The sequence below is a fragment of the Helianthus annuus genome, chromosome 8, assembly GCF_002127325.2.
Source record: "Helianthus annuus cultivar XRQ/B chromosome 8, HanXRQr2.0-SUNRISE, whole genome shotgun sequence".
In the NCBI taxonomy this organism is placed as follows: domain Eukaryota; kingdom Viridiplantae; phylum Streptophyta; class Magnoliopsida; order Asterales; family Asteraceae; genus Helianthus; species Helianthus annuus.
The window spans coordinates 90,176,467-90,190,236 of record NC_035440.2 but is presented as its reverse complement, the minus strand read 5'-3'; the positions used below and the strand labels follow the sequence as shown (position 1 = coordinate 90,190,236).

The following is a 13,770-nucleotide window of genomic DNA, read 5'->3' as shown; positions in this document are numbered from 1 at the left end:
ATTAGGCTTTATAATACAATAATGACATAAGAAAAGCAATATTGGACAGGCTCTTTGGCTGCCACATCAGTTTTTCTTATATTATTGAGATTTCTTTTTTTATAGAAAGTATAAATAGATATAGATTATCTGGTTCTAAAATCTGGTCAAATTGATCGGACCAATCCGACCTTTGAACCCGTAAGACGATCGGATCAACCTCTACTCCAGCCCTATAAAAATTGGTGAATATGCACACACAAACCAAAATATCATTTCTTGCATACGTGGATCCCACTCCCACTTTCTACTATACTCTTCCCTTCTTTATATACACACACTCACTCACACATATCCCCTTCCCTTCAACCACCCCCTCTTACTCTCACCGGAAACCGGTACCAAAAGCGCGCCAAATCCCCACACCCTCCCGCCAAAAACACCTCACACACGCAGCAGTAGTTATATTCACCTATTTCTGCTCACCTGTCAAATTCCTCTCTAAAACCTTCAACCAAATTTCTTAGTAAGTTTCTATTTGATCTTTCATGTTATGGCGGTACAAAACACTGTGACCGTACGATCAGCGGTTAAGTTTACAGAGCACGTGATCACAACGAACAAGCCTGCAGCAACGACGTCGTTTAAGAGGAAAGTTGTTAGGATTACTATGACGGATCCCTACGCAACCGATTCATCTTCCGATGAGGAAGAAGATGAAGAACGATTAACAACGAAGAGGATTAAGAAGCATGTGGTTCAAATCACCGTTGATTCTTCTTCTACGAGATTTGTGAAGCGGAATCGGAACAGGCGGCGCGTGAGGTGCACGGGAGCAACGGTGAAGAAGTACCGAGGTGTTCGCCGGCGGCCATGGGGGCGTTACGCCGCGGAGATACGTGATCCGGCCCGGCGGAAGCGCGTGTGGCTAGGTACGTTTGATACGCCGGAGGAAGCTGCCACGGTGTACGATAACGCCGCCGTGAGGATGAAAGGTTGTAACGCCGTTACGAATTTTCCGGTAGCTTCGTTAACGGAAGCTGAAATCGTTGACAGTAAAAAACCTAACGGTTACGGTGAAGTGGATGTTAATGTTAATGTTAATGTTAATGTTAACGACGTCGTTTTGTCGCCGACTTCTGTGCTTCCGTTTGACGATGAGTTACCGCCGTTTGACGGTTTTCGGTATGATGACGTGGATGCTTTTGGTTTTTGTTTTAATGTCGACGTGGATATTAATTATCCGGATTTTGAGGTTCCAGTTAATTACTACGGTGAAGGGTTTTGTGATTTTGACATTGATGATTTTCTCGTTGATAATTAAGTATATTATATATTATTATATTTATAATTAACTTAAGTATCTATACATATAATAAAGTAAATTAAATGTGGACACGTGGCAACTGATCAAGGTATTGTTTCTTTGGTTTTGGCGCAATTCCCCTGCTCCACAATTACTTCACGTGTTTGGATTTGGGTAAACCCGATAATCATACGGATCCTATATATTCTTATTTCCTAATTTTCTCTGATTCTAACCCTAGGTTTTCCCCCAGTACGTTCATCTCTCCTCCCAACATCTATTCGCCTCCCATTAGATATCAAGTTTTGATCTTGAACTCCTTGGTTTTCTATCTTTGCCTGAATCATTGTAATCGTTTCCTTCAACATCTTCCAAAATCAAAGGTACACTTTTCCTCTTTGCCTGAATCATTGATTATTTAGGTTAGGGTTTGTTGGTGGAAATGATGATTTCTTTGTATTGCTGATTTGAGTATTTATTGATAATATTATGATATTGTTGCGTGAGATGAGATGAATAATTTGGGGGTTTATGATGTTGAAATAAAATCTCATTTTTTCCTGGTTCCCACATATCTTTGCCTGAATCATTGATTATTTAGGTTAGGGTTTGTTAAAATCTCACTTGGATAGAAGGAGAAACGCTACGCGATTGGTTCCCACATATCTTTCATATGGCCAAAAATACTGCTGCAAACAAACGAGGTCTGAGTCGAAAAGGCAAGTACTACATTCTTTGCAATGGTCATTCCCTTTTGATGATTTAGTTAATATATGTATAGATTAAACGTTCTGTCTTTTGTGTTTCCTATACAGCATTTCCACCTGAATACGCTTGAACTTAAAAATGTAAGGGACAAGTTTGAAAGTTTATAACCAGACTGTCGATTGACTCGCGTTGAAGGTATGGGACATAAAACTCTTCATTTACATCTGATCGTTAGGAAGTTTGCAGAACCAACTAAAGGTTTTAGAGTGATTTAGTGTTTTGAGATGATATGTGCAAAGCCCAAACAGCTTCCACGAGATGTCCAGTAAACCGCTTCCACAAGATGTCCAATAAGCCCAATCCAAAAGCCCAATTCATAACAAAAAACAAACCATTAGATATGTATAAACAAGTAAAAAATAAAAAATTATAACATGTATGTGACTGTTGAGTAATTTCATTTATGCCTGTTATGTTTTGATTGTCATTCACTAATGGCCCTATTCTCATTGCGCCAACCAAACCCAAACAAATATAATTGTTCAACCTTAAAGGGTTATTTTGATAAAAATGATAATTCAAATATATGTATAGCTTCTTGAATAATTTCCGTATAAGAATTTTTTCCATAGATGATACCAATCTCAATTAGTGTTTGCATATAATAATTACAATCATTGGATAAAATGTATTTAAACTCACTAAAATCATAGTGGTAGAGCTCCAAACAATAATTAATAATCGATAATTGATTAATAAATAATATTTAACAATTTTTTTTGTATTATTTTTCTTATTACTTAAATATGTAACTAAATAGTAAAATTACATTTAAGAACAAGAAAACTGTATTAATACTTACATCTGATAAAAAAAATTACATTTAATAAAAAAAACAATAATTAATACCATTTTGTGGTGTAGGGGGTGAGAAAACCAACATATGCTTCCCCCACCACACCTTCGACAGCCTCCATATGAGATATGTATAGTTGCAATATAATATTCACTTATTTTAATTTACATCGGTGAAAATAATTTATAATACAATCATCTTACCCATTTAATAATGAGAAATAGTTTATCCATTTAGCAAATATTTTAATATTTCTCTTTACTTCCGTGGCTTTTATCTATAGATAAAATTTTAAGTTATTAATCTTAATCTTATCTTAAATATTAATGATCATATTCTTCACTAAATGATAATTTAAAAATTCTAGAATCTATATCTATTTGTGAATTAAAGTTTCCTTACTAAACAGCAATTCAAAAAATACCAAATAAGTATTTAACTTACGTAAACAATTAAGTTTTAACTTATATAATAGTTATCTATTTCTGAATTATAGTTGATAATAATTCAAAAACATAAAAATCATTATCTATTTATACCTTTTTATGTTATAAATACCGCGCCCCATTAACAATCAGAGACATAACAAAGGTGCTGCACCCCATTAATCATCATTCAGAACAATCAGAGACATAACAAAGGTATATTTTTTCCATCACATTAATTTGTTTTCCGCACTTCATTTATATCGTTTTCACTATTCACTATTATATATTCTTTCACAGAACCATGGAAGGGAAAAATATCATCTATTTGAACGATATTGACGGCAAAACAAGAGCTTTTACAATAAAGGTAAAAGTGGTTAGGCTATGGAAGAGATCAAATCCCAAAAAGGCTGGTGAGACATGGGCTATTGATATGGTGCTCATGGACGAAAAGGTATTAACTTTTACAACTTTAATTAGTTAATATGTCTTTACTTAATCATGTTTTAGGTTTTTTTGACATACATTATTTTGACTTATAATGTCAGGGAACCAAAATGCAGGCCACTGTGTGGAGTAATGACTTTAAAAAACATGAAAAAATTTTACAACAAAATGAATGCTATACCGTTTTTAAACCCCGCTTTGATAAAAATAACCAGAAGTTTAAACATTTTGATACCAAATATGTGTTAACTTTCAATTTGGAAACAACCATTCGAAAGTGTAACAACTTTATAGGACCAACACATGGCTTTGAGTTTTCAACATTTAAGTCTATTAAAAATGGTGGAGTTTCTTCAGAATTTCGAACTGGTACGTTTCCTAAACTAAACAAACTCATAATATACCAGTTAAATTATGTTTTAGTTTTAATGTTAGAACTTATCTTTTCTTTCATTGTAGACTTTATTGGGTACGTCGAGGAATGGTTTGCAAGGGAGGATACAACAACACGATATGGCAAACAATCCTACAAGATGGACTTAATATTGAGAGATTTGGAGTTTGTTCTCCTTTAATATCGTTTTCTAATAATTTTCTTCAAATTGTATTTATTATTTTTCGCTAACTTAATAACAATTTCAGGGGTATTGCTCTAAAGCTGACGTTGTGGGAGGAATATTGCGATCAAATGCAAGAGTACATCTCCAAAAATAAGGAAGAAGAACATATTGTACTTATTGTTCAGTTTGGTAGCGTCCATGACTACAAAGGTTTGTCATTTTCTATAGATTTAACTTTTTATATTTAGTTATGATACTAACTTACTATATATTTTATATTAGGTACCATCAATGTCGCAAATGCGTACTACATTACTAAGTTGTTCATCAATGAACGCAATGAAGAGATTGTTAATTTCAAAAGAAGGTAAATCCGTATGTTTTGTGATAAAAGACCGATTTCCATAACCTGAGTATTGTTGATTACACATTTCTTACATCATATACCTAACCTTTAACAGTTACATTGGGAAAGCTTCTGTTACAACATCGACTCATCGTTCTATCGGCCAGTCTGGGGTCACATCTAATGAAGACGAGTTCTTACATAACACTACTTTCAGCACCATTCGTCAGATTAGGGAAATAGCTCAGGCATGTTCAATATTTAAATTACGCCCATATCAAACATTTAGTTTCCCAATATGGATATTCTAAATAAGGTTTAGTGGTTACATATGCACATACGTTTTGCAGGTTATGCATGTTATTGTTGTTGGTACTGTGATGGCTGTAGACAAAGATAGTGAATGGTATTATCTTGGTTGTGAAAGTTGTAATTGCAAAGCTTCCCCAAGTTTGCAATTCCCAGAAGATGATAATGGAAGTGATGATGTTGACCCAAAAGAAGTGTTAGTATGTACTAATAAGAAATGCAAAAGAGATGTTGTCCCTGCAGTTCACATGTATTCAATCAACATATACAATTATTATATATATCTTATTATTCAACTACAATGACATATCCGCTAACTTGCTATGCTATTAAATTTGTACAAAAAATACTTTTCGATTTTAGGTACAAAGTTTCAATACAAGTAGAAGATTGCACTGGAATTGTAAATCTTACACTATTTGACCGTGACACAGTCAAACTTTTGGGTTTATCTGCCAAACAGTTGGTTGACAAATATTTACAGGTAATTTCTTTAAAATACTATTTCAACTTTTTAGCATCGTTTGAATGTCTGTTATATTTTAATATTCTTTCAGGTTTCGGATGATGAAAAAACCATACCTGCTGAATTCAATGCTTTCATCAACAAAAAGTATGCATTTAAAATTCATGTTAAAAAATATAATGTGGACAACAAGGTTGATGGATTTTCGATCAATAAGTTAGTGGATGATCCGGCAATAATAGCAAAACTTGAAAAGAAGTTTGATGTTGTCCCGGTATGTTACATACAAATTTAATATTAGGCCGCTAAAATTTGTTTTAACCTTAATTTTAATGTTGCAGTTTGAAGAGTTTGACTCAATGATTCTCCCCACCACTGTCTCATCGTCACAAAGTGATGCTGGTGTCAAGGTTATATAATATAGATAACCTATCCTACTATACAAGATTTAAATAATTACTATTAGTTATTTATTTCGTTTTTGTTTACCTTTATATTTTAGGATTCAAAATCTTATGCTGTAGATGATTCAACACCACTGCCCAAGAATTATGAGAGTAGAAAGAGTCCTTGTGATCTGAAACGCACCCTAGAAGATTCTAACGATCTAGACAACTCCTATTCAGTTTCTTCAACAAAAAGTCGAAAAATTGAAACCAAAGAAGACATCAAGGCTCAAATGAAAGACAAACTTTTGATCCCTAAACTTGAAAAGTAGTCTAACTGCTTTTGAGTTCAAAGATTTCGGTTTTTTACCATGTTCTTATTATTTTATTCTCAAACGAAACTACAGAATTTTATGTTGGGATTTTTATGGTCTGATTTTGAATATTTTAATAATTGTTTACTCATTTATTTAACATTGGCTTATCATATCTATACATAAATGAATAAATGTTTTAATATAAATTAAGTTAATTAATTTGTATATATAAAATCTATACATATATGAATCATTTAAATCCTACGTTTGATGCTTAAATTGAATCCTTTTTTAATATAACATTCATGACTTCAAATAGATTTTAATATTTAATATACAAAAAATACTTCCCACATATTAAAACTATTAAATTAATTCATAACTTAATATCATAAGTAATTTCAAATTTTAATCCACATACTACGATGATTTTTCAACTACAACTTACCTAAATACTTGCAACTATCAAAGGTAAATCCAAAGTATAAAAAAACTTATCTCTACACTTCTTGATAAACATAAAAAAAAACTTTACAACAATAAATTGTGTTAACAAAATCCATAAGAAATATAAGATTTCAAACACATCCCATAATCTCACCCAATACATTATAACTACTTATCAAAAAAAGAAAAAAAATCAAATAGAAAACAAATCACATCACAAATCAAATACCTCAACTTTCTATCAGATGTGGTAATCTGAAATATTATAAATCCTAAATTGATTCCTTTTTAATATAACATTCATGATTTCAAATAGATTTTAATATTTAATATACGAAAAATACTTACCACATACTACGGTAATTTGAAATTACTTCCTTTTTTAATATAACATTCATGATTTCAAATAGATTTTAATATTTAATATACAAAAATTACTTACCACATACTACGATAATTTTAAAACTATTAAATTAATTCATAACTTAATATCATAAGTAATTTAAAATTTTAATCCACAAACGGTAATCTTTTAACTACAACTTATCCAAATACTAACAACTATCAAAGGTACATGCTAAGAATAAAAAAAACTTATCTCTACACTTCTTGATAAACTTAAAAAATCTTTATAACAATAAATTGTGCTAACAAAATCCATAAGTTATATAAGATTTCAAACACATCCCATAATCTCACCCACCATTCATAACTCCATAACTCCTGTTTCCACAATCACACACAAAGAATAGTTTCACATCAAGGACATCTAATTTAACAGTTATTTAACTGTTCATCTACATCCAGGTATATAACTTCTTCTTTTTATCTTCCCCTGCACATTGCATAATAGTCAATAGACTCTATTTAGATTCTTTATTCAAACATTTAGAAGTGGTACAAGTTCTAACTACTTACATAGCATACAATCTTATTATTTTACATTCTGATTATACAAGGAAATGTCAAAAAGAACATATACTCAAATTCATTCTTCTTCCACAAAACCTACCAACGCAGAAATATCGAATTGTAAGTCTTCTATTATCCATATATATTACCTTATATACATGTATACTTTTTTAAAATTTTACTAATTCTAACTTTTGTAATGATTTTTTTTTATAAGTTATTCCCTCCGATAATGCTTATACCAACGCCGAAGAAAGGCGTAAATTTAAAGAGAGGCGTAAATTTAGAAAGATGGTGTTGGATAGTCGTAGATCCAATGTGATACGTGAATCAACAAATTCTAACAAGATATCATCATCAAATTCAACAAAATCCCATACGTATGACCTACAAAATACAACACTAGCAACACCATTTACCAATAAAACTACCAGCTTGCATAATGTTTATATAAATATAAATCATACAAGTCCCTTCAGTACTTCCACATCTGGTATGATATATTCTACTTTACTCCTAAAAGCTATACATTAAGCTATAATATTATCTTCTGACATCTTAAGTTTGATTGTTCCAGGTCTATCTAATTATAATAATAACAACTCAACCCCGTCATCCAAAAGTCAACGATATACTATATGTTCAAATATCATTACATCTACGACCTCAACTTTAAGGAAGTTATCCAAAGGTAAACATACGTTATTGAGTAACGCACAATCTCTATCTCCTTTGCCAATGAATGACTTGACATCAGATGCACAAGATCCATATAAAGGAGTATCTAAATGTAAATATCTACTACAACACTTAATCTAATTCCAATTACTATACTTCATTTATTTTAATTATAATCCTTACATTTGTTTGTTAATTTGTATTAATAATTTAACAGATTATTTAGATCATGGGGATCAATTAGTTATATGTGAAGTATGTAATGCCAAACTGTGGGCGTGTGAAGCAGGAAAAGGAAGAGATTTTGCTGGCAAAACAACTTACATGCTTTGTTGTGGTTATGGGAAGGTACATCTTCCAGAATTTAAAGAAACAGGTCTGGAATATCAGAATCTTTTCAAAAATTTAGACGCAAAAAGCAAGCATTTTTTACAAAATATTCGACGTTACAACTCTATGTTTTCTTTTACTTCAATGGGTGGGAAAGTTGATTCAAAGATTAATAAAGGAAATGCTCCGTTCATATATAGAATTAGTGGTGAAAATTATCATACATTAGGAAGTCTTCTTCCTAAACAAGGTGACCAACCAAAATTTGCCCAGCTCTATATATATGACACTAATAACGAAGTCTCTAATAGAAAGAACATATTCAGGTATCCCTCAAAACCTTATTAATATTTGTTTATTACTTATAAATACTTTTATGTTCTTCCAACAGTTAGTTTAATTAATACTTTTTTAAAATTTATTTACAGTAACTCAAAGAAAGTGTCTTCAGCATCTTTTGATTCCCTTGACACTGAAATCATAGAATACTTAAAGGTGATGTTAGATTCAAATAATCAGCTGGTCAAAACATATAGGCGTGTAAGAGATCGCTTTCTTGACAATCCTCATGTTGACCTTAAATTACGCCTAAAGTCAAAAAGGACTAAAGATGGACGTACATACAACTTACCAACATCTTCTGAAGTTGCTGCACTTATAGTTGGAGATATTGAAGATGCACTAGACAACCGAGATGTTGTTGTAGATTCAAAAAAAGATGGTTTACAACGTATAAGTGAGCTTCATCCATCCTATATCGCGCTTCAATATCCATTGCTATTTCCTTTTGGAGAAGACGGTTATCGGATTGATATTCTTCACAGAGAAGGAAGATCATCAAAAAAGAAAAAAGATTCTAAATGTTCAATGAGGGAATATTTTGCGTATCGTATTCAAGATAGAGACAATCAATTCTCTCTAATTTTAAACGCCAGACGACTTTTGCAACAGTTCTTAGTTGACATCTATACAATGGTTGAAAGTGAGCGGCTATTTTACATACGCTTCCAACAAAAAAATCTAAGATCCGAGTCATATGAGAACCTTAATAACTTGCGACAAAATGGAAATGAAGATATGTCAAATGTTGGAAAACGTGTAATACTACCGTCTTCCTTTACTGGTGGTTCACGTTACATGAGGGAAAACTATTATGACGCAATGGCTATTTGTAAATGGTTTGGCTATCCTGATTTTTTCATTACAATCACGTGCAATCCTAAATGGCCAGAGATTAAAAGATTTCTAAAGGATAAGAACATTAATCCCGAAGATAGACCAGACATTTTATGCCGACTGTTCAAAATTAAGTTGGACTCAATCATAAAAGACTTGCGAGAAAAGTCATTATTTGGGAAGTCTTCGGCAGGTAATAATCACTAAGCTTCAAATTATTCAACTTTATTTTAGTATTTTTAATTTTATTAGAGTTATATAAATATAAATTACTACATGTTAAACTATTATTTATATCACCAATTGTATTGCAGTGATTTATACAATAGAGTTTCAAAAAAGAGGCCTACCCCACGCTCATATCTGTTTATTCTTACAAGATGATAATAAGCTACCTTCGGTTGAGCATGTTGATAACTTTATCTCAGCTGAAATACCTGACAAAAATGTAGATCCAGAGTTGTATACGCTTGTCAGTGACTACATGATTCATGGACCTTGTGGTCTTGCAAATCTCAATTGTCCATGTATGTTCGAAGGTAAGTGTTCAAAGAAATTTCCTAAGAAATTCTGTGATCAAACTACATTAGATTCCAAAGGTTATCCAATATATAAACGAACAGATTCCGGGTTATTTGTTGAGAAATCAGATGTTCAGCTTGACAACAGAAGTGTAGTCCCATACAACAAAACACTTTTGAGACGTTATCAAGCACACATTAATGTCGAATGGTGTAACCAGGCCGCTTCAATTAAATACCTGTTCAAATACATTAACAAAGGTCCCGATAGGACAGAAGTTGCTGTTATACAAAATGATGAAGAAGGTCACCGACAAAATGGGAAAGACGAAATCAAAAAGCATTATGACTGTAGATATCTCTCGGCATGTGAAGCTTCGTGGCGCATTTTTGCATTTGATATTCATTATAGGTATCCTTCGGTAATCAGGCTTCCTTTTCATCTACCAGACCAGCAAAATGTTATATACGGTCCTGATGATGAGCTAGAAAACATTCTTAACAAACCATCAATTTCGTCTACGATGTTTTTGTCCTGGATGGAAGTTAACAAAAACAATGAGTTGGCACGTACCCTTACTTATGTTGAATTCCCAACTAAATTTGTATGGAATTCTCAGGATAGAACATGGACAACACGAAAAATAGGCAAACCCATTGGACGTATTCATTGTGTTAATCCATCTATGGGCGACGCTTATTTTTTAAGAATCCTTCTTAATAAGGTAAGAGGTCCTAAATCATTTGAAGAAATAAGAACAGTAAACGGACAAGTCTTCCCTACATTTAGAGACGCATGCTACGCTCTAGGCCTTTTGGATGACGATAGGGAATATATCGAAGCTATTAAGGAGGCTTACTATACAGGTTCAGGATACTATCTTCGCAATCTATTTGCTACCATGTTGTCGTCTAATACCTTATCTAGACCTGAACACGTGTGGGAAAATACATGGGAATACCTTGCAGATGGCATCTTACATACGCGTGAGAAGCAAACAGGAATTGAAGGTATCACATTTCATGTTTAATATTATCATAAATAAATCTTTAATATTAACTATAACTTTACATTATGTAAATACAATTTTTATAAATTCACCTCTTTATTATACTATGCTAACTAATACACTTATAATAATTAATATAATAGGCTTATCTCTTCCTGAAGAACAAATAAAGAATCTAACGTTGCTGGAAATAGAGAATTACTTACTTCGGAATAACTCTACCCTACGAAGGTTTCCTTCTATGCCTTATCCTGATAGTCAATCCATAGCCTCAGCAGACAATCGTTTAATAACAGATGAGCTATCATATGATGTAAGTGTTGTTGGTGCAGAATTTAATACTCATCTAATTACTTTAACATCTGAACAACGATTAATATTTGATGAGATAACTCGTGCCGTTGATGAAAACAAAGGAGGTTTATTCTTTGTTTACGGTTATGGAGGTACTGGTAAAACCTTTTTGTGGAAGACATTGTCCTCGGCTATCAGATCTAAAGGCCAAATTGTATTAAACGTAGCATCAAGTGGAATTGCATCTCTGTTGTTATCTGGTGGTAGGACAGCACATTCTAGGTTTCATATTCCTTTAAATCTTACCGAAGAATCAATGTGTCACATCAAACCAGATGGGGAGGTTGCTGATCTACTAAAACAAACAAAATTAATCATTTGGGATGAAGCTCCAATGATTCACAAACATGCGTTCGAGGCACTGGACCGAACAATGAAAGACATCTTCAAATCAGATGATTCACTTAATTCAGAAATGCCTTTCGGAGGTAAAGTTATGGTTTTAGGTGGTGATTTTAGACAAATCCTTCCGGTTGTTCCTAATGGTAGTAGACGCGAAATTGTAAATGCTTCCATCACTTCATCCTACATTTGGAGGACATGCAAAGTCCTAACACTAACAAAAAACATGAGGTTAACGATAGGGAATAACACATCAGAAACAGAACAGACCAAATCTTTTGCAAAGTGGCTTCTAGATTTGGGTGAGGGAAACATTGGTGATACCGATGACTGTCATATGACCATAGAAATTCCTGAAGACCTACTAATAAAAAACTCGGTAGATCCTATGTCGAGTTTAATTGACTTTGTATACCCTTCTCTCCTTCAATTGTATAAAGATAAAGATTATTTCGCAGAAAGAGCCATACTTGCACCAACAAATGAAGTGGTACATGAAATTAATGAAAGATTGCTTGCACTGTTTCCAGGAGATGAAATTGAGTATTTGAGCGCTGATAGCATATGTCAAACAGACAAGGCTAAGAATCCAACACACGAAAATTTATACTCACCTGACGTTCTAAATGGTCTTAAAATATCAGGATTGCCTAATCATCGATTAGTACTTAAAGTTGGCGTCCCAGTAATGTTGCTGCGTAACATTGATCAACAAAATGGCTTATGCAACGGTACTAGATTACGGATTACCAAACTTGCAAAACGTGTTATTGAAGCTGAAATTATATCCGGAGGAAACATCGGTACGAAAACATATATTCCACGAATCACTTTGATACCATCTGACAAAAAAATCCCTGTCAAGTTTCAACGACGTCAATTCCCATTATGTGTATGTTTTGCAATGACAATAAACAAAAGTCAAGGACAGTCTCTATCAAGGGTTGGATTGTATTTGAAATATCCCGTTTTCACACATGGTCAACTTTATGTCGCATTGTCAAGAGTAAAAAGCCGAGCTGGTGTGAAGTTACTTATATTAGATGAGCATGAAAATGTTACAAATAAGACAACCAATGTGGTGTATAAGGAGATCTTTAGTGAAATTTAAATTATTATTTTAATTCTTAGAAAATTTCCTACGTATTCTAAACAATAATTTGTTAATATTAAAAAAATCATTTCATCTCAATTCTTTTCCATGACTATTTTCTTTTGTTAAACCGCGTGTACACGCGGGTCCTAACCTAGTTTTGTAATATAATACATGTTAGGCGTAAGTATAACGGGTATATTGTACTATAGTGGGTGAGAGAGTAGCTGATTCCGTTTTTTGTGTTTTATTGTGGTATGATATTTAGAACATTATTGGTAGTAATATAATTAAGTTTAATGATATCATGTAATGCAAGGTTTCCTCTTTTGCCTTTTTTTTTCTATTATATTATGACATATGTGATATTTGTATAGACTTTTCCATGGATTATATTTAAGTGTTAACGGTTGAACATAGCATACGGTCTTGATTTGTTTAACCTAAATAATTTTTTTTCATGACTTCATATTACTAAAAATGTTTATAAAAGAATACGTTTGAACCAAACATTGAACTAATTTAAGTGTTGATATAAAGACCGCTAAAAAAGGTTATAAAATTAATGGTTTAATATGTGAATTAGTCATGTTAACACGACACTTATTTGCCCCACCTCTTGCGGTGTGGTGGTATGGGTGTTGATGTTTGGCTGGGGTTCGAGCGTCAAAAGAGTGTGTTTTAAGAGTAAAATGGGGGAGTAAGATTTAGGGGCTGTTTGGTAGCCTCTTAATGACCATTCAGATACTACCTCTTAATGGTTTAAAACCTCTGAATAAATAAGAGGTAACCTCAAGTC

At 32.7% G+C, this 13,770-nt stretch overlaps 3 protein-coding genes across 3 annotated transcripts; all 3 read left to right on the top strand.

Moving 5' to 3' along the window:
- Positions 1-254: 254 nt before the first annotated feature.
- On the top strand, positions 255-2,482 carry LOC110873366 (pathogenesis-related genes transcriptional activator PTI6). Its single transcript, XM_022122281.2, has 3 exons — positions 255-1,668; positions 1,887-2,004; positions 2,101-2,482. The coding sequence occupies exon 1, from the start codon at positions 533-535 to the stop codon at positions 1,301-1,303; it is 771 nt and encodes a 256-aa protein (XP_021977973.1). The 5' UTR covers positions 255-532; the 3' UTR covers positions 1,304-1,668; positions 1,887-2,004; positions 2,101-2,482.
- An 889-nt stretch (positions 2,483-3,371) lies between these two features.
- Positions 3,372-6,265, top strand: LOC110873364 (replication protein A 70 kDa DNA-binding subunit E). The gene is made up of 12 exons (XM_022122280.2): positions 3,372-3,440; positions 3,575-3,731; positions 3,826-4,093; positions 4,184-4,283; positions 4,367-4,494; positions 4,567-4,651; positions 4,746-4,878; positions 4,981-5,189; positions 5,303-5,423; positions 5,497-5,679; positions 5,747-5,815; positions 5,908-6,265. The coding sequence occupies exons 2-12, from the start codon at positions 3,579-3,581 to the stop codon at positions 6,121-6,123; spliced, it is 1,665 nt and encodes a 554-aa protein (XP_021977972.1). The 5' UTR covers positions 3,372-3,440; positions 3,575-3,578; the 3' UTR covers positions 6,124-6,265.
- A 1,252-nt stretch (positions 6,266-7,517) lies between these two features.
- Positions 7,518-12,989, top strand: LOC110870312. Its single transcript, XM_035976073.1, has 9 exons — positions 7,518-7,587; positions 7,685-7,792; positions 8,045-8,257; positions 8,363-8,801; positions 8,904-9,844; positions 9,966-10,190; positions 10,275-11,183; positions 11,326-12,083; positions 12,459-12,989. Exons 1-9 carry the CDS (start codon positions 7,518-7,520, stop codon positions 12,987-12,989), a joined length of 4,194 nt encoding a protein of 1,397 aa, XP_035831966.1.
- Positions 12,990-13,770: the final 781 nt, after the last annotated feature.